This window comes from Ooceraea biroi, chromosome 1, assembly GCF_003672135.1.
Source record: "Ooceraea biroi isolate clonal line C1 chromosome 1, Obir_v5.4, whole genome shotgun sequence".
NCBI classification, from domain to species: Eukaryota; Metazoa; Arthropoda; class Insecta; order Hymenoptera; family Formicidae; genus Ooceraea; species Ooceraea biroi.
In genome coordinates, this window is record NC_039506.1 from 15499220 (window position 1) to 15517043 (window position 17824).

The window sequence follows — 17824 nt, forward strand, 5'->3', positions numbered from 1 at the left end:
CTACATTAAAAATATACTTACACTGATTTTATTTCGATGTTACATATATTTATCGCTCATATACCATTAATACGGTTAATAATAAATTATTGTTTAATTGTACGACTATGGATCGCTAATTATAAAATACATTACAGTAAGGTGTTAATTCTAAGGGAGGTATTTTTCTGTTTCACTTTAATATAATAATAACTTCAGATATATTTACATGACAAAAATCTGGATCAAACTTGAAACGATGCTGATCACGCATTAAGACAAATTAATCTGGCATTATTTCTCTCATCAAGAGCACGCAAGACAAACGGCTAGAAGACCAAAGCAAAAATAGTCAGTTTGTTTGCGTTTAACATCACTTGATTCTATCGCGAATTTAAGTGATTCGATAAAAGCGCAATGAAGATGCAACTATGGATGTTGAACGTAACACGCGGAATAAATCGGTACTTCGTTTCTCAACTCAACAAGAATCCGGCAAAGAAAGTTGACTATCTCGGTCGCTTGCGATTGCATTTATCTGCAACTATCACGTGCACAAACTTGCAAGAAAAAGGAAAAACAGGTTTGAACACGTATTTAATACATAGATGTATCTTGCAGCCAGCGGAACTTGGTAATTAAATAACTGCCAATCCTGAGCGAGTCGTGTGTCCTACGAAAGGGACTTTCAAAGTCTGCTGACGATTATGATTACGTAGACAACCGAGTGACAAGAAAAATGCGCAATAAATCATCAATGTGACATAATTATAAATATTATATTATAAAAACTAACGCGCGAAGAAACGAGTGTTTTTTCAGCACAATTATAATAATTCACCAAGACACTAAAAGTGTAGTTCACAAATTAACAACACGCTTATGTGTTATTCATCTGTGTATGTGCCATTCATCTAGGTGTAAACATTTCATCTGCACGTGTTGATCTAAAAAGATGCTGCGCGACATTGCGTAATATTTTGCTCAGTATCTAGAAAGGAAAGGCAGCAAGTGGATTCGTTAAATTCACTAGAACAATTCTTAGCTGCACCTGTAAATAAATTTGCTAACATAGCTGACATACATTGCTAATGTAATTAACGTAAATAAATTTGCCAATATAGCTAGAAAGTTTTCTAGTTTGGCGAATTTACTTGTTGCCCTCTTTTCCCTGCACCCTCTTCTAAAGGGCACAGACAAGGGGGTACCAAAGTACTAAAAGTATCAGACTACGCATACGGGATTGAGACACAGGATTGAGACTCGGAGTTTGGGATTTGATCAATCAAAGCCAAAGCTTGCTGGGCTACACTTGGCTAGTCTGAGACCAGTTTCTCCCAATCTCGGATGGATACGCACCATGTGATTGCGTGCGTCAGTCGTTTAAACAAAAGAATTGTACGCGGTTATCACGAGGAGCATCCCGATGTGAAGGCAATAGATGAAACTGATCAAGTGGACTGCCGCGTTCGTCGGATACGATATTTCACCAGGAGATATCCATGGGTCCCAAGTGTTGTTCATTCTTCGTGGGTCCGCTTGCCAGTCCACCGGCACCTTGACCTGCCTCGTGATATTATGTCCGTATTGTTCCAGGAACAGGTCCAGTTCTCGAGCCATCTGAAAAGAAGAAATGATCTGCTCTCGTCTGGTCCTTCATATAATTTGTAACTTGGATATGTATTCTTTGAAGCTCAAAGTATAGTGAAAATTACGACCAGTCACTTCTACGACTTCTACTAGTTTCTACTGAATCTCAGAAACTCCTCTACTGACAATACTAATTGTTATCAGGGCTTAATGAATGAACGATCCAAATTGTATTAATCATCATAATTGAACACAGTGTAATTCTTTCATCCATGAAACCACATGAAAAAATAAGTATTTGATAGCTACACGTTAACGCCTTTAAATAATATAAGACTTTAAATAATATAAGAATTCGCGAAGAAAGACATGCGTAGCATGCATTATTGAGAAATTAGTTCCTGATGTCCGCATTGATTCTCCTCACCCTCGGAAATTGCTCGGCAATGTTCTTCGTCTCGCAAGGATCTTTGTCGATGTCAAACAGGCACTCGGTGACATTGCAAGTGGTAAAGCTGTTGTTGTTATAATACATGAAGCTCTGGCAATGGACCGTGGCATCCCGTCGCAACTGAACCATCGTGCTGGGTTGAGTGACTGGACCGCCCAGATGATGAGTGATGCTCTGCGACACCGTGCTCCTCAGGACGGTGTCCGTGTAGGATGGCGTGTCTTCCTCCACCTTCTTCCTTTCAACACGAGGATCTTTCAACACGATGTTCTCCAGGTAACGGTAATATCCGTCGTAGTAGCCACCCTCGATCGATCCTGAGATGACATAGACGTGATTACGTATAATTATTCTACAATTCTAATCGGTTAAGACTCTGATGGGTTCTAATCTACCTCGAATAAGTTTGTATTGTTTGTATATAGCCCCCTCGGTCCTGGAGATCTCGTCGATGTTCAGCAATAGTTTCTCCCGGGTTCTCGGATGACCCTCGCTCAACATGCGCCACTGATCGACCCCATCGATCTCCCCCAGGTCTTGCAGGTCACCACCAGCGGCAGAATAGAGAGTTGGCAGCCAATCGGTTATGTGCATTAGCTCGTCGCATACCCGCGCCGCTTTGCGCAATCTTGGTGACCACAACGCGGCGACTCCTCTCACACCACCCTCGTACAGGGTATACTTCATCTGCCATCAAAAATTACAATTGCATATATTATTACGTTATGTTATATATTTTTCTTAATTTTATATTTTATTATATCATGGTTTATCGTTTCATTAAGACATTAAGCCTAATCGTCAGTTTAAATATATTTCTTCGGAGGGGAGACTTTTGGATAGTTACAGAAAGTATAGACAGTTTACCTGTATCTTCATCAGCGATATAATTGTTAATTAGTAAGATTCTTGTGTATCCCCTAACTCAATCAATTATTTAAAGTACTTACGCCCCGCAGGGGATAGTTGGAGCCGTAATTGCGGGACTTGCCAATGGGCGCTGCACCATTGTCAGTGAGAAAGAGGATCAGCGAGTTCCTCAGCATCCCCCGGTCACCCAGGGAATGAACGATGCGTCCGACAGAATCATCCAATCGGGTCACCGTCCCTAATGTAATGATTATAAGTTATTAAGTCTATATTAAATTCCTTTTTCTTAAGATGCACCCTGCCAACTCTGCCAACTCTGACGCGGAAACTGTATCAATTTAAGTTAACGTCCAGGATGAACTTGTCTCTCTTAATCATCTGACATGAACCGCTAATGTTATCAATTAAGTAATGTTAAAATACGACTTGACTTATTGCAGCCGTCATCAACATGATCTTTATACGTACTGGCGTACTTGCGGCGTTCTGGCTCTCGGATGTGCATAAATCGCTGGTCGAAAGTATAATCGTGCGGGCCCTCGAGAGGCCCGTGAACAGCCAGGTGCGATATCTGAAGGTAGAGCGGCCGGGATGACTCATGATTTTCGATGATCTTGAGCGCTTCGTCGGTGAAGAGGTCCGTCGCGTACTTGTCAGCTTGCCCGTAAGCCGGAACGTCACCGCGATGCATATCGTACCCGGTCATATTCTGGTATTCGCACAAACAAGTACCCGGTCAAATTCGATATCTCAATGCTTCGTTGCATCGTATATTGTTATCATAATTTTATTCAAAATCGCGTGCGTTTGACTGATTCCGATCGTTGATCTGATCTTTACGTAAATATCCTTCGCGTGTCGTACCTTATGCGAGTACCTGTAGTCGTAATACGAAACGTGACTGTTGTAGAAGCCGAAGAACGAGTCGAAACCCCGATGCACGGGGATGTGCTGGGGTGTGTGGTACCCCACGTGCCACTTGCCGATCAGCTTCGTCGTGTACCCCAAACCGCGCAGGTATTCCGGCAAGAGCCTCACATGAAGGGGGAGCCCTCTCGGTTCGCCCCCTTGTATACCTTGTCCCTGCATACCTTCGCAAATTGCGACACAGAAAATTTAGAAATTGCAACGTAGGGAAATCAGTATTCTCCATGACATTTAAAAACCAAACAATAAAACTAATAATAAATTAATTTTCTTTATGATGAACGAAACTTTAACAGAAATTCTATTTAGCGATGAGCTACACGTACCTATACGTATCGGATACAATCCCGTATAAAACGCGGCTCTGGAGGGGGTGCTGGACGGTAAGACGTAATGTCTGTTCAGTATAATCCCATTATACCCTAGAGCGTCTATATTCGGAGTGGGTATTTGGTTCGAGCCGTGGAAACTGACGTCGTTCCACCCCTGCAATTTTCAGAATTATTCTTGTTTCACTTTTCTTCATTTTACATTAATAATTTTCAACACAAGGCGTTTGATTCGGATGCAGGAAAGATAGTCTTTTTCGTCAAAATTAATGTACGTGCATAAAGAATATATTTTTCTTGGATGAATGCGAGCGCCGGAAGCATATATAATATGTTACATGATCAAATTAAATTATAATTGATGCGTGGAAATTATATCACTTGTTAGATAGTTGGAGTGAGTCACAATTCACGACGTACTTGTTGATCGCGGAGGCGTGAACAATACGTGCCCCACGATAATTGACTTAACTAAGGATAATTTTAATTCGAGATACTTTCTGCAGATTAATCGGACCGAGTTAAGTGCACAGGCAAGCGCGAATAATAATGATAATTTATGCAAAGCGCATATACAAGAATGTAAGAATGAAATAATTTTGATAAAGATTAAAAATATCAAGCCAATCTGATTTAAGAAATTGGAGCGTTATAGTATTGCAAAATAAATGTTTATCGATACACTTTACTTTTTCTACTTACTGTGACTACATATTTATTTTCTAACACTAAATTTACGCGTGCGTTACTTTTGTAGCAACTTACTCGACTTATCGTAACTTACGATAATTTGTTGCACGTAAACCAATAGTTCATGATGGCTAGACCTCCATTAATGCACAGAGAATTATCTCAAGTTACGATAATTCGAGTAAATTATTACACAAAGAACGCTCGCATAAACAAAGTGTAAGACAATTATCAATAAATTGCAGCTTTGCAAAGTAGGAAAAGTAGGAAAATGTGAAGTAAACTGCATGCATTGTTAGACTAAGAACATCTAACTAGTTATTATTGTTATTAAATATTATCAAATTTAATTTAATTAATCTAAAAAGAAAATCTTTCAAGAAAGAAAATTAATTATTTCTAAATTTTTTAGTATTTCTGTTACCAACAAAATTATTCTACTTGAATTTACCTTTAGTTACTCGAGTAAAGCAATTTACGATACAATTTTCTTATTCTTGAACTCTAATCATCATATCAAATAATTATTACTTGCAGTGCCGCTTATTACACGTCATAAATCACGAAACTTATAGTTGAAAAGCAAATTACCAGAAGCATCATCATTACTCATCAATACATGCTAATTCCTCTAAGCAAAACATCAATATCTCACCAGATCATCAGCCATGAAGATAATTATGTGCGGTGCGGATTCATATGAGCCCAACGCAAGTCGAGAGAAAAATAAAATGAAGAATAAAACGAGCGCTCCATCCCCAATCATCGAACGTGCCATCTTTTTGGAAATCTCTGAATTTTCGGATCAGAAATCACAATACCGAAGGAAAATATCTAAAACTTCACGTTTCCAGGTCTTTCTTCGTCTTCGTTCGCGTCACTCGGCAACGATACTCGCGCAAACAGGAAGATGCATTATTCACGCGGCCAATATGTATGTACATCGACTGCTGCAAGCTCCTGCAGAACACAGAAGAACGAGGAGGAGATGTAAACACATTTATATAGTCCACCCACGAAAAAGCACGTCATGAATGGACCACGCAAATAGGAAGGGAAGATGCGTCATTAGCAACGATTACGCTAATGACGGGCGCGCAACGTCTTTTAAACTGGGTTGCTTCTCATCTTACGTCTCATCTTCTCCAATTCCGCCTTACGTGCGACTTACGCGTAGAACGTTTAAGAAACGCAAGAGCGTTCCCCATCGTGGGATATCTTGCATCCGTTGGAGTTAGTCTGCAGAAACTTCGTCTGCTTCTCGCTATTTCTCTTTTCTGTTACCTTCTTCTTATGGTATATTCTCTACTGCGTACTTTTTCACTACATTTTAACACATTTTAAAACATGTTAAATTTTAACCGTCGTGTTGGTCACCGGTGACCGATGATATAAAATGTAAGAAATAATATTCTGATATTAAAAATTAAATTTTAAGATTATGAAATAGAAAAAACAACGTAACTGAAATACATAGCATTATTTTTATTAATATTATTAAATGTGATAGAATATGATAATGCAGCTGCATGCGATCTTGCGTCGCTCAAGCTGACGGTATTGCGCAGCGCAAACGAAAAGATGAACAAAATGGGCTCGGCGCTTAACGTTAATTCTGCCAACTAAATTAAGAATTTAATGCTTTGCGAAAAGTTATAATGCCTTTGAAGGACAAATTGCTTTTCAGTTTCAGCGATAGAGTACAAACATTTCTTCTTTTTTATTTTGGCAATTTACGCCTTTATAAAGCCCTTTCTTCTAATTTTCTACAAACAAAAGTAAGAGTTTCATTTGATTACGAAACAATCAAGTTTATTTCATACTTTACTCGTTTCCCATAAAAATTTATCTTCTCACCAATTCCATCACGATTTGCTGGATACTCTACGCTGCGATAAATATAGGCGCCCTTCGCCAGCACCACGAGCATTAATATTACCGACATTGACGCAATGAGTAACGCAGTGATTAAGACGTCCAAATAATTAGGAGCACTTCAGCCAGGCATCTGGTTAAATGAGCGCATACCTACAGCCACCGTCTTCGGATCCGGTAATTGACGAAATCAAATAGTGTAAGAGTCGCACGGTAAGAGCTACAAATACCTCACGATCTAGAAACAACGAATTTCGCCCAGACCAAATGATTCCACAGAATAGTGGAAGACATTGATTGAACGACCTGTCGAATCGAGACACCAAGTAATTTGTAGACACTACCGTGAAATAACTTTTCAAGTACTTAGGGAAGAAGCACAAAGTATTCTTCGCTCGATTACAAAATATTTATCGTACAAAAATGAGTTTATGGAAAACTTTAATTATTTAAATTGAACAATTAAGAGGGAGAATTTTAGGAAACGAGAATGAAAAGAGAAAAGAGAGAAGAATATAAATTGCACGTAACATATTTATTTTACCATATTCACCATGTATCACATTGATCCTTCACAAAACGCGTATACTGCGGAAAACGCATGTGTTGTTCATAATTCTTGATATACGTACATGTACACTCGACTCTCTTTACGCGGTAGATACATTCCGCACAAGAGGCGATCGCGTAAAAATAAATCGCATAAAAAGAGTTCGGTGTACACGAAAACATATTTCTGCGTGCGTGCGTGTGTCGTGTATATGTGTGAACGTTATTTATGCAGCTTAGGATAGACTAAAACCTTTATTCAAATTCAAATTTTATTCAAGAGATTCGTCTCTGTAAAATAGTCATATTGCACAATATGTATCGAATATACATATTGTACGGTCGGGTTTCGCTTCGGCTAGCTAGGTCGGCGCGTTCGCGCGAATCAATCCGACAGCATCTTGATGTTATCGAGATCTCGCAGTTCGCGCAGGTCGGAGAGATTGTCCCACCAGTGCAGCAGCTGGTCCCGGAAGATCAGACGGAACCACGGCGTCAGCGGGCCTACGGTCTTCATGAAGTTCTCGATCTCCGATCTGGACACCCATCGAATCTCGCTGACCTCGTCGGGATTCGGATTGATTCGGACGTCCTTCTGCACGAAGAACACGTAATCGATCTCGTGTTCGCCCCAACGACCGTCGCTGGGCGCCTCGTAGTGGACCCTCGTCAGAAAGTACAGTTCTGACGGCTTGATGTCGGCACTGGGTATGCCGAGTTCGTAACCGAGTCTCCTTATCGCTGCTCTGCGCACACCTATGGCGTTCTCTTCCTCCGTCTCGCTGGGAATTTCTGCCAATGGATGGCTGCAGCACGTGTTTGTATAATGATCTGGAAATGTTACCTAAACATGACACGAATTTAAATGTTAATTATGGAGATTTGTGCATGCCACGTAATAATGTGTAATCGTCGACGCGTGATATTAAATTCGATATTTGCAAGTACAAGTGTTACATGATAAAGACATTTCACATAATGAAATTTATTCACATGACAAGTGTTACAAGTTACATGACAAGGATATTTGCAAGTATAAGAGTAGCACATTAAAAAATCTCATTGTCAGTTTTATTTAATTAGCTTACATGAGTATGAACAAGCAGAATTTTATCTTGGACTGTAATTTTCAAGGTAAAGCTATGCTTAAATAATAAATTTTAAAGCTTTCTTATAAGACTATAATAAATACTAATTATAATCAAATAATGATTAAGAAAACGTTGATGTCAAATTTACTGGAACACATGACCTTGTGACTCTCCACACTTACATTGACACAAATACCTTGCAAAAATCAAGTAATTAAATATATAGTAATTAAACAAATCATTTAACAAATCTAATAATGTCAGATACGATGATACACAAGTCTCACTTTATTACTGGACCGCTTCTGAAGCAGCAACTCTCCTCTGCTGTTGAACAGGAAGATACTGAACGCTCTGTGAAGCGGTATACTACCTCCTGGACCAATCTCATGACAGTACTCCTTGGTTGCCTCACCGATGGGTCTGTCCAGCTTGTCCACGAGTATGCAGCGCTCCTTCAAAGCTGCCTGCTGCAGCGGTGCTATCTGCGCCGTCGCGTAGCTCTTCTCCATGATCATCACTGCTCGCTGTGCAACATTGCATAGCTTTCTGCACACTCCTCGTATCATTATAAACTACTTGTTTTGTAATAAAATGTGCAAGGTTTCACCACCACTGTTACGCGATGACTAACAATTCTGCAAAAAGTAAAGGAAAAAAAGAGCGATTATCTTATCTCACCTCATTATACATACACGATAGAATTGGAAGTATTCCTTCCCTTGCAAAAGAAGACTGACAAAAGGCAGCGAGTACAAAAGTCGCCGTGGCAAATTAACATTAAAAATGGAGACCAAAATACGCGCGCGCGCGCGCGAACGTACCACGTGGAGCGTGGAGAGTCGTAAAAATACCAGTGCAGAACAGAAACCGCTGCTCAGCATGCACGGAGTCACGAAACGACACAAACGTCGTTCGACTTTCTACGCAGAAGGCCAATCGGTGAGCTTGTGACGTGTAACGTCGGGAAGAAAGTTCAGCTAACTGAATTCCACTTACCGTCTAATCGTTTATCGGACGTCCACGTCAGGCGATTGTTGCTTGCCCGTTTCGGCACGCCCGAGGGGACGTATGTAAAATGGGTTACATCGATAGGCAATATTCGAATCACTCGCGTGCGGAGACATGTTTGCGTCATCGGGTAGACACGCACGGCACGACCTCGTGACGTGACACGGTACGCGCGATGCAACTCTCTCTTTTGCTCCTCATTTCTTAGGTTTGTTCTTTTTCGCTTCTGAACTAGGGCAAGAAGAGCGGTTTTTTCGCAATGTCACATAGTGTAATTCACTGCGTTTACGTTATTAATTATTCGAGTAATTTACGCGAATGATCGTAAGTAGAAGGCTTGTATTCACAGTGACAGGTGCGCTCCGATATTCGCGTCAGTGCTGAAAGTCTAACATTAGAGGATCCCTATAAAGAACGGACCACGTTGGTCTCTCAGTTAGTTTCAGAAACCTCCGCTACGAGCCTCCACCGTTTTTGCTTTGTAGCGAGCGTATTATTTATTTGATTGTTATGCTACATTTAAGGCAGTTTTAACGCACGAGGAACTATTACAACATTTCGGTTTAGGTGAAAATATATAAAGATGCTGACTTTATTTAATACAGACTAGAACTGATTACTTAATGCACGTGTGACTTATAGCGCGAGCAATTAGCTTCTCATTGTTCTCTGATTCCTTCCAAGGCTCTCCATCTCGGTATTCGTGCTGCCCTCTCATTGGTCGGGCTAGTTCTGCCTTGTACTCCTTAGATGCCGCCACAGCTTACGAAAAGTGAGATGGAATGTTGTGACAGAATTGATAATCGAAAATGACAGAAAATTGGTGAAGACATTGACACAATTTCAGTGGAAAGGATCGCTCAGCTGGCCGGCTGCGGCCGCATTTAGGAGCACGCGCTTTCAGCCGTGCGAATTAATTAATTGATGCACAACGCAATTATTTTTGTACTACACTTGACAGCAAATCATCTGCTAAATATACAGATCTGTATTTTGATCATTAAATCACTCGCTGCGGGACAATGTGCACCGATGTGAGATAAACGACGGATTTTCACGTCGTCGTGAGAACTTGAGGAGGATTCGACAGAAGAAATATATTCTTTTGCGAGTATTTCATGGTCTGCGGATTAACATTGTCTCGCACGCGCTCAAGTGAGTCTTGAAAGTAGGATCATGGCAGTGTCGATCAACGAGATCTGCGAGAACACGAAACTCGCCCGCGAAATGGCACTGATGGGGAACTACGACACGTCCGGGGTCTACTACCAAGGAGTCGTGCAGCAGATACACAGGCTGCTCGCGACCATAGCGGACGCAACGCGCAAAGCGAAGTGGCAAGTTGTGCAGCACCAGATCGTCGAGGAGTTCGAGAAAGTGAAGGCCACGTCCAACACGCTGCAGCTCTTTAAAGTGGATACGCATGGAGAGAGACTGCTGGGTAAGACGATTCAGCTCATTCCAGCATTCGGCATGAATTGGATCAATGTAATGTGTAAAAACTGTTTGCGTTGCAGGAACGTCTTGTCTGTCCTTCGAGGAGCCGACGCGAGAGCCTGCTTTATGGTCTTACGGCAACTCGGATCCATCCTGGAACCAGACCCCAGCCAGGGATCCCGATGTGTGGCCTCCTTTGACTCCAGCGGAACAAAAGTACTAACAAGAACTCTTAATTTATGATCTTGTTCTAAGTTTTTAATTTCAGTTTGTTATTTAATCTCTTATTGTGTTCAGGGAAAGGATTTCTGCTGTTTTGGCAATAATTATATATTCTGCTATGAGAACAGAACTGCAACTTTATATTCTTTTAGAAATTCGAGGCAACAGAAGGTCCAACAAAAGCAGCAGAACCGGACAAATCCTAGAAGATCTCTCCCTGCAGGTAAAAAGCCGGATAGCAAGGTCATTGGCAAGAGGGATGACAAGAAGCCTGCTAAGAAGGATGATGCAAATAAGGTGATTCGCTTCATCGATGACACACTCAAGTCTACGAGCGTACTAAATGTAAATTAATTACAGGACAAGTCGGAAACGGAAAAGGATGATGTCGAACTGGAGGAGCGTAAGTTTGAGCCCTCCTCCACCGATAAGGACCTTGTGGAAATATTAGGTATTTGTCGCGAACGGTATCACCAATACTATTTCCAAACTTGATTACGTCGATAAAAATGTGAGGGCGAATAATAAAAAAAAACATTAAAGACTATTAACATCGCAGAGAGAGACATCGTCCAGAAGAATCCAAATATCCATTGGGACGACATAGCAGACTTGCACGAGGCGAAGCGACTGTTGGAGGAAGCCGTTGTGCTCCCGATGTGGATGCCTGATTTTTTCAAAGTCTGTTTCTTATTTTTTCCCGTAAATTGCGAAGACTGTTAATACTGACGCGCACAAATGCCACGCCTTTCAGGGAATCAGACGGCCATGGAAAGGAGTGCTCATGGTTGGGCCGCCAGGCACGGGCAAAACTATGCTCGCGAAGGCCGTTGCGACCGAGTGCGGCACGACGTTCTTCAATGTCTCGTCCTCCACGTTAACGTCAAAGTACAGGGGTGAATCGGAGAAACTCGTCCGGCTGTTATTCGAGATGGTATGACAAACCTTTACTGAATCGTTGTACAGTTAAGAAAAATTTCGAATTATTAATTGAATTGAATTATTGTTAATTGAATTTATTATTAATTAAATTTAATAATTGTTAATTAAAGAACATCATATTTGCTTCATTCATAATTATAATAATTGCATCTTGTTACATGCAGGCTAGATTTTATGCGCCCAGTACAATCTTCATTGACGAGATCGACTCTCTGTGCTCCAGAAGAGGATCCGAGTCGGAACACGAGGCTTCGCGTCGCGTAAAGTCCGAGCTTCTTGTTCAAATGGACGGAATAAGCTCCAACAGGTAAAGTCTATCTATTTTATCATGATGCAAAAGCAAATCCCTTAAATTTGTCTTAATTTTGTGCAGCGAGGATCCAAGTAAAGTAGTGATGGTGCTAGCAGCGACAAATTTCCCATGGGATATCGATGAAGCTCTGAGGAGACGCCTAGAAAAGCGAATTTACATTCCGCTACCGAATCGTAAGTCTTATTAACAGAGGATCTTGATATATACTTTTTTCTTCATAAAATACATCTTTCTTTTTTAAAATTAATTTGTTGATTTAATTGATTGATTACAGACGAAGGCAGGGAAGCGCTGTTAAGGATAAATCTTCGCGAGGTCAAGGTGGACTCGTCCGTAAATCTGACCGATATCGCGAGAAAGCTCGAGGGCTACTCCGGTGCCGACATCACCAACGTTTGCAGGTGAGTAAGAGTGTTAAATAATAATAATAATAAAATTTTTAAACACACGTGTGTTTTGTAATTAATTGTTCTCAACAATCGCCGTTCAGGGACGCTTCCATGATGCTGATGCGAAAGAAAATCGCTGGTCTCAGGCCCGATCAGATCCGCCAGCTGCCGAAGGAGGAGCTGGACCTGCCCGTGTCCGCTGCGGACTTCGACGAGGCGGTCGAGCGATGCAACAAGAGCGTTTCCCAGGAGGACTTGGAGAAATACGAGAAATGGATGAGCGAATTCGGCTCGTCTTGATATCACTCCGTCAAGAAATGATGACGCCTAACTCACTGACAACCTCGTTGCTCTTGTATGACGCACAATGCTACATTATTTCCTTTAACACGCATATATACGCGCGCATAAAACGAGCTTACGCTTTCTTAATCCTTCGCGAACTCCCGAGGGACTTCACGGTCGTCCGTTTCTCTTTAAGAAAATCAAATCGGAAAGTAAGACTGCCTGCTGAGAATTGTGATAGACGCTCGTAACGCTTGGATGATCCTTCCTAATGTTCCTCGTCCGTAACATCGAGAAGACTCGACCGATAACGAATTAACGGCAATTTAACGGAATTTTTAGTTGATGTATTCCACTGACCATATCTGAGCATAAACTTATATTTGTCATATCATACATAGTAACTAACTGGAAAGGTATCGATACTTCACGTTTGATGCGTGTACGTCGTACACACTTTTAATGTTTCTTCGGAGCGCAACCCTCTTTGCGCAACTTTCTCGTTTCCTCGTCTGTGTGTTTGGATTCTTTCGGTGCCTTGTAATTAGAAACGTGATCCACTCGTATTACCCTACCGAGAATCTGTAAAAGGGAAAGACAAATATTAGAATCACTGTACTCATACTCCGTATCACCAGAAATACTCTTTGAGCAGTTATGATTTACAACCAACCAGTTCCGTCACGCGAAAGACGATGACGTAGACGCGAATAGTACACTGCCGTTTTATTTAAAAAGATAATTTAAAAATAACGTGTCATGTATTCGTGCACACACGCGTGTGAGACAGCTATTACTATTCCGCTAAATATTTATTTAATATTGTTAACAAGAGTAAAGATATTTATTGTATTAGTCGAGTTAATGCTTGGGTTTTTTTTTCTTCATTTACCTTTATGCCATTAAAATTGTCGACTGCCAATATAGTGCTTCTCTGATCTTCGTAACATAGGAAGCCGTATCCCTTTTGTTTCCCAGTGTCCTTGTCTCTGACTAAATTTATGTTAACTACTTCGCCGTATCTACAAGATATTATACTTACAGAAATTTGAGATTGTATTTAAGAATATATTCAAATTTTAACTGGAATTTAGTCATAGGCTTACTAATAACTAAAGATTCTAGTTTAGATTTAAATTATCTCCATACAGATGATGTATAACGGTTCACATAAATATTTCAACTCACTGCGAGAAAATAGCGATGATGTCCCCTTCTGTCAAGGTGTATGGTAGACCACCAATGAAAATCCAAGCACTGTCTTTGTACTGATCGTGCCAAGATGTTTTACTGCTACCTTGTAATTCTTGCTCACCAAGCTTCTTTATGTTCTTCACGTTGCTAACAAAATAGATATCACTCGTTATTGCTGAATTATGTACTGTAGTGTTATTTGATTTATGAAAGTTAAAAATTTGCAATCCCGAATTCGTAGAATATAACGTACAATAATCTGTCAGTCAAATGTATTGTCAAATCTATTAAATGCATCATAACCTAACCTATACATAAACCAAACAATTAGAAAAATACTTACGTCAGAGGATTCATTGCGAGTAACGGCGTTCCGAATAACGTAAAGATAAAAAGAGACAGACCATAAATATATAAATAAACTTTAATTAAAAGGAAATATTTCTATAAAATTAAAATCCAGTTCACGACAACACGGTGCAACATTGCAGCTCTGTGCGTTCTGATGCGTTCCCAAAATCGACAAGAACGCCGATGGGACTTTGCAGGTTAGGTCACGTGACGTATACGCAGCACCGTACGAACCAACTCTAGCGAAGCGACCGACAACGCATTTCGATATTTCGATCTAATCGCACGCAGTCCATGGCGGAGTTTTCTTTCTGCTCCCCGTCTGCTCCCCTCTTTGTTCTGTCAATTCCCTCAGAGTTTGACAAAGTGTGATGTCGTGACGAGGTGACGGATGATTGACAAGGCACCCGCTCGTCACGATTAGACGAGCAACAGCGATGACGTCTAATTTCGACGGAGATTAGGACGGAACGAACATTCGATACCCATCAGCGCGTATATATTCCACGTATTATAGGTTAAGTTAGAGTCGCAGTTTGCTGTCAGGTATCCAGGACAGCTCCCTGCCGGCAGATAGATTCGTCCTGGTCGAACATGTATTCCACAAAGACACCGACTCTTCGGATCGACGAGGCCGATCTGAAGTGCAAAAACGGCTGCGGATTCTATGGCAATGCGGAATGGGAGGGTTATTGCAGCAAGTGTCACCGCGAACACTTGCAGAAACGGCGCGCCCAAGCCGAGCGCGTGTCTCACGCCCAAATTTCGGACACGTAATGCTCCTTTGCTTCACTTTGTTTGCTAATACTCGTTTTTTCGGTTAACGTTGTTTCTTTTTTGTATCGCACATTTTCTCTGTCTTTACAGAATGCAGGTGTTATTTTTGTTATTATGTTTTTCAGAGATAACGCTAATCGATCGACAAGCGCGGGAAGTCACAAGTATTACGAAGAGAAAAAGGTACAACAAGAAAAGAAGTATAAGTTGTTAAACATTTCGTTTAGGAAACCCGTTGCGAAAGGTATCCCATGTGACACACTGTACTGCGAGCAATCGTCCGTCGAGGATGTAAACTGGATACTTAACGGTCTTTTTCTTCTGTTGTCGGTGCGACCCAAGTGCAAGGATATCAGGAACTGTACCACGAGCTCCTGAAGGACAATACAGATCTCGAGAAGGTTAAAGCGGAGAATCGAGATCTGCTGGTGTACATAGCCAAGACTCTGGTGGAGAAGGACGTGAGAAAGTGCATACACTCGTTTGTAGTGGACATACTCCAGAACAAGGACATCAAGAGGATAGAGGAACTCTCGGAAATCACGCAAAATTTCTATCACGTGTTTGGAAAGCGCCTGGAGAATAGCACCAAATATGCAGGTTTCGAATTGTGATACTTTGTGATATTCAATGCAGGAGTAGAGCTTGCGTTTACCAATCGTGTTGTTGCAGACATACCTACAGACATCAAGGAGAAGCTGCTGGACTACGTGGAGAGGTATGCGATGACTTTGTTGTACAGGATTCTCTTCTGTCCGCCGTTCACGACGGACGAGGAAAAGGACTTGGCTATACAGAAAAGGTGCGTACCATGACTGTGGAACAGTACGTACGAATTATACATAAAAAATATTATCTTGGTGAAACTCAAAATATTAATAAAACTCGATAATTTAAATAATTTAAATAATAAAAAATAATTTAAATTAAATAATTTTTAAAAAGGATACGACAGTTGAATTGGGTCAGCGGCAAGAATCTGGAATGCAGGATTCACGAGACGAGCTCGGAAGTTCGAGAACTCGTTTACACGTCCATTACAGGTTTGTACCGATTAACTTATCGAGCACTTTTGCAAAATATGACGTTACAGGGTAAAAACATGAAAGGTGAATTTCTTGCAGATCTTCTGAACATGGATTCCGCGAAGGCTCCTCAAGAAAAATTAGCATGCGTCATTCACTGTTGCAGGAATATATTCCTATTGTTGCAACAGTCTGTCGACGGACCGGCATCCGCCGACGAGTTTCTGCCAGCGCTCATATTCATCGTCCTGAAGGCCAATCCTGCGCGCCTCAAGAGCAATATCAATTTTATTACGAGATTCTGCAACGCCAGCAGATTGATGACTGGCGAGGGAGGATATTACTTCACGAATCTAGTACGATTTGTTGAATATCTGTTCTTGCAAACCTTTTCCGTGATCCATTTCTAGCTATAGCACGAGCAATTATTTGTAACGTTGCAGTGCTGCGCAGTGTCGTTTATCGAAAACTTGACTGCGGAATCCTTGAACATGGCCGAGAAGGACTTCAACGCGTACATGTCAGGAGAATGCGTGCCAGCCAACACGTGGGAGTCGGCTCTCATGATATGCGAGGTAATACTTGCGATGTTCCTTTATATGCGGACGGCTGATTGATGCATCATCATCGACGTAACATCATGACATTATTTATTTATTAGAGTTTGCACTTTATGTGCGAAGATATAACTCTCTTGGACGGTCTACAAGCGAAGAATGCCGATATCATAAAGCAAACGGAGGAGCTGAAGAACAAAATGATGGATTTCAAGGAGAAGATCAAGGAGGACGTGAGCAAGGTAATCGAGAGGACACCACTGCTAATATCTCACAGTCAGAGGGTGCCTACGAATTTGGACAGCGAGGACGTCGAGAGCTATCAGCTGCCGCCCCCGATTATTCCGCAGGTGAGAGGATGCGATCGTAACTTTGCACAATTCTACGAGTACAGCAAAGCAAAATCTTTGCAAGGCGATAAATCTCGAATCGCTCGACAGATATATCCGCATTCCATCGGCGACAACCTGAACAACGGCGTGATGACGGACCTATCGAACGACCTGATGAGAACGTCGTTGGTCGAGGACTCGGTAACGCCTTCGCCCACATTCGACTTCCCATCCTTCATCGCCGACGACAGCCTGGAAGTCAGCAAGGCCGAGGACGAGACCAGCCTCATCAGTCTCGACGCGCAGTCCGATCTCGCGTCCGGCGAGACGCAGCTGTTCAAGAAACACATGACCGACAGCCTGATGGACGAGAGCCCGACGCCGGAGACGAATTTACCGCCCGCCCTGAAGCCGATCAGCTCCGAGGATTACCACGGCTTCACGATCCAAGGCTCGAACATACCGACTATACCGTGCAACACGGGCGACTCGTCCATCACACCGGCGGACTTGGACTCGGAGAATTATTCCAATTACTATCAAAACATGTAATATATTGTAGAGAGATGTAACGTAGGTATTATTTATGCAAAGAATGCTAATAAACGATTTTGATTACGATAATTTTCAGACTTTAG

At 41.5% G+C, this 17824-nt stretch overlaps 5 protein-coding genes across 6 annotated transcripts; 2 read left to right on the top strand and 3 right to left on the bottom strand.

Annotated features, from left to right (window-relative positions):
- Positions 1 to 14: 14 nt before the first annotated feature.
- LOC105283953 (arylsulfatase B-like) lies at positions 15 to 6235 on the bottom strand. The gene is made up of 8 exons (XM_011347102.3): positions 5492 to 6235; positions 4144 to 4303; positions 3755 to 3981; positions 3359 to 3599; positions 2971 to 3128; positions 2416 to 2707; positions 1997 to 2337; positions 15 to 1599 (listed from the first exon to the last, which is right to left on the bottom strand). The coding sequence occupies exons 1-8, from the start codon at positions 5612 to 5614 to the stop codon at positions 1363 to 1365; spliced, it is 1779 nt and encodes a 592-aa protein (XP_011345404.1). The 5' UTR covers positions 5615 to 6235; the 3' UTR covers positions 15 to 1362.
- Positions 6236 to 7227: 992 nt separating this feature from the next.
- On the bottom strand, positions 7228 to 9694 carry LOC105283960 (isopentenyl-diphosphate Delta-isomerase 1). Of its 2 annotated transcripts, XM_020033172.2 has the most exons (4): positions 9351 to 9694; positions 9176 to 9274; positions 8639 to 8989; positions 7228 to 8104 (listed from the first exon to the last, which is right to left on the bottom strand). In XM_020033172.2, exons 3-4 carry the CDS (start codon positions 8918 to 8920, stop codon positions 7646 to 7648), a joined length of 741 nt encoding a protein of 246 aa, XP_019888731.1. In that variant the 5' UTR covers positions 8921 to 8989; positions 9176 to 9274; positions 9351 to 9694; the 3' UTR covers positions 7228 to 7645. The 2 variants fall into 2 exon arrangements, with proteins under 2 accessions (XP_019888731.1, XP_011345423.1); XM_011347121.3 differs by lacking the exon at positions 9176 to 9274 and having other exon boundaries at positions 9351 to 9690.
- Positions 9695 to 10167: 473 nt separating this feature from the next.
- LOC105283961 (katanin p60 ATPase-containing subunit A-like 1) lies at positions 10168 to 13815 on the top strand. Its single transcript, XM_011347124.3, has 10 exons — positions 10168 to 10803; positions 10880 to 11015; positions 11174 to 11318; positions 11382 to 11472; positions 11581 to 11702; positions 11776 to 11955; positions 12128 to 12270; positions 12337 to 12449; positions 12551 to 12677; positions 12767 to 13815. Exons 1-10 carry the CDS (start codon positions 10539 to 10541, stop codon positions 12963 to 12965), a joined length of 1521 nt encoding a protein of 506 aa, XP_011345426.1. The 5' UTR covers positions 10168 to 10538; the 3' UTR covers positions 12966 to 13815.
- On the bottom strand, positions 13317 to 14646 carry LOC105283963 (RNA-binding motif protein, X-linked 2). The gene is made up of 4 exons (XM_011347126.3): positions 14488 to 14646; positions 14139 to 14291; positions 13843 to 13972; positions 13317 to 13532 (listed from the first exon to the last, which is right to left on the bottom strand). Exons 1-4 carry the CDS (start codon positions 14499 to 14501, stop codon positions 13410 to 13412), a joined length of 420 nt encoding a protein of 139 aa, XP_011345428.1. The 5' UTR covers positions 14502 to 14646; the 3' UTR covers positions 13317 to 13409.
- Positions 14647 to 14772: 126 nt separating this feature from the next.
- LOC105283962 (rab5 GDP/GTP exchange factor) lies at positions 14773 to 17810 on the top strand. The gene is made up of 9 exons (XM_026973221.1): positions 14773 to 15268; positions 15398 to 15516; positions 15615 to 15872; positions 15945 to 16074; positions 16218 to 16315; positions 16397 to 16653; positions 16741 to 16872; positions 16959 to 17204; positions 17295 to 17810. Exons 1-9 carry the CDS (start codon positions 15090 to 15092, stop codon positions 17736 to 17738), a joined length of 1863 nt encoding a protein of 620 aa, XP_026829022.1. The 5' UTR covers positions 14773 to 15089; the 3' UTR covers positions 17739 to 17810.
- The last annotated feature ends 14 nt before the right edge of the window (positions 17811 to 17824 follow it).

Excerpts from the sequence above, each read along its gene's own strand:
- LOC105283962 (XM_026973221.1), top strand. The coding sequence starts at position 15,090 with ATGTATTCCACAAAGACACCGACTCTTCGGATCGACGAGGCCGATCTG. Across the intron at positions 16,316-16,396 it reads CGTTTACACGTCCATTACAG|ATCTTCTGAACATGGATTCC; the intron begins GTTTGTACCGAT and ends AATTTCTTGCAG. Across the intron at positions 16,654-16,740 it reads GATATTACTTCACGAATCTA|TGCTGCGCAGTGTCGTTTAT; the intron begins GTACGATTTGTT and ends GTAACGTTGCAG.
- LOC105283961 (XM_011347124.3), top strand. The coding sequence starts at position 10,539 with ATGGCAGTGTCGATCAACGAGATCTGCGAGAACACGAAACTCGCCCGC. Across the intron at positions 11,016-11,173 it reads TTGACTCCAGCGGAACAAAA|AAATTCGAGGCAACAGAAGG; the intron begins GTACTAACAAGA and ends ATATTCTTTTAG. Across the intron at positions 12,271-12,336 it reads GACGGAATAAGCTCCAACAG|CGAGGATCCAAGTAAAGTAG; the intron begins GTAAAGTCTATC and ends AATTTTGTGCAG.
- LOC105283953 (XM_011347102.3), bottom strand. The coding sequence starts at position 5,614 with ATGGCACGTTCGATGATTGGGGATGGAGCGCTCGTTTTATTCTTCATT. Across the intron at positions 4,304-5,491 it reads TCTTCATGGCTGATGATCTG|GGGTGGAACGACGTCAGTTT; the intron begins GTGAGATATTGA and ends TGAAAATTGCAG. Across the intron at positions 3,129-3,358 it reads AGAACGCCGCAAGTACGCCA|GGACGGTGACCCGATTGGAT; the intron begins GTACGTATAAAG and ends TCATTACATTAG.
- LOC105283963 (XM_011347126.3), bottom strand. Across the intron at positions 13,973-14,138 it reads ATCATCGCTATTTTCTCGCA|ATACGGCGAAGTAGTTAACA; the intron begins GTGAGTTGAAAT and ends AATATCTTGTAG. Across the intron at positions 13,533-13,842 it reads ACAATTTTAATGGCATAAAG|ATTCTCGGTAGGGTAATACG; the intron begins GTAAATGAAGAA and ends TCCCTTTTACAG.
- LOC105283960 (XM_020033172.2), bottom strand. The coding sequence starts at position 8,920 with ATGATACGAGGAGTGTGCAGAAAGCTATGCAATGTTGCACAGCGAGCA. Across the intron at positions 8,105-8,638 it reads AGAAGCGGTCCAGTAATAAA|GTAACATTTCCAGATCATTA; the intron begins GTGAGACTTGTG and ends TGTCATGTTTAG.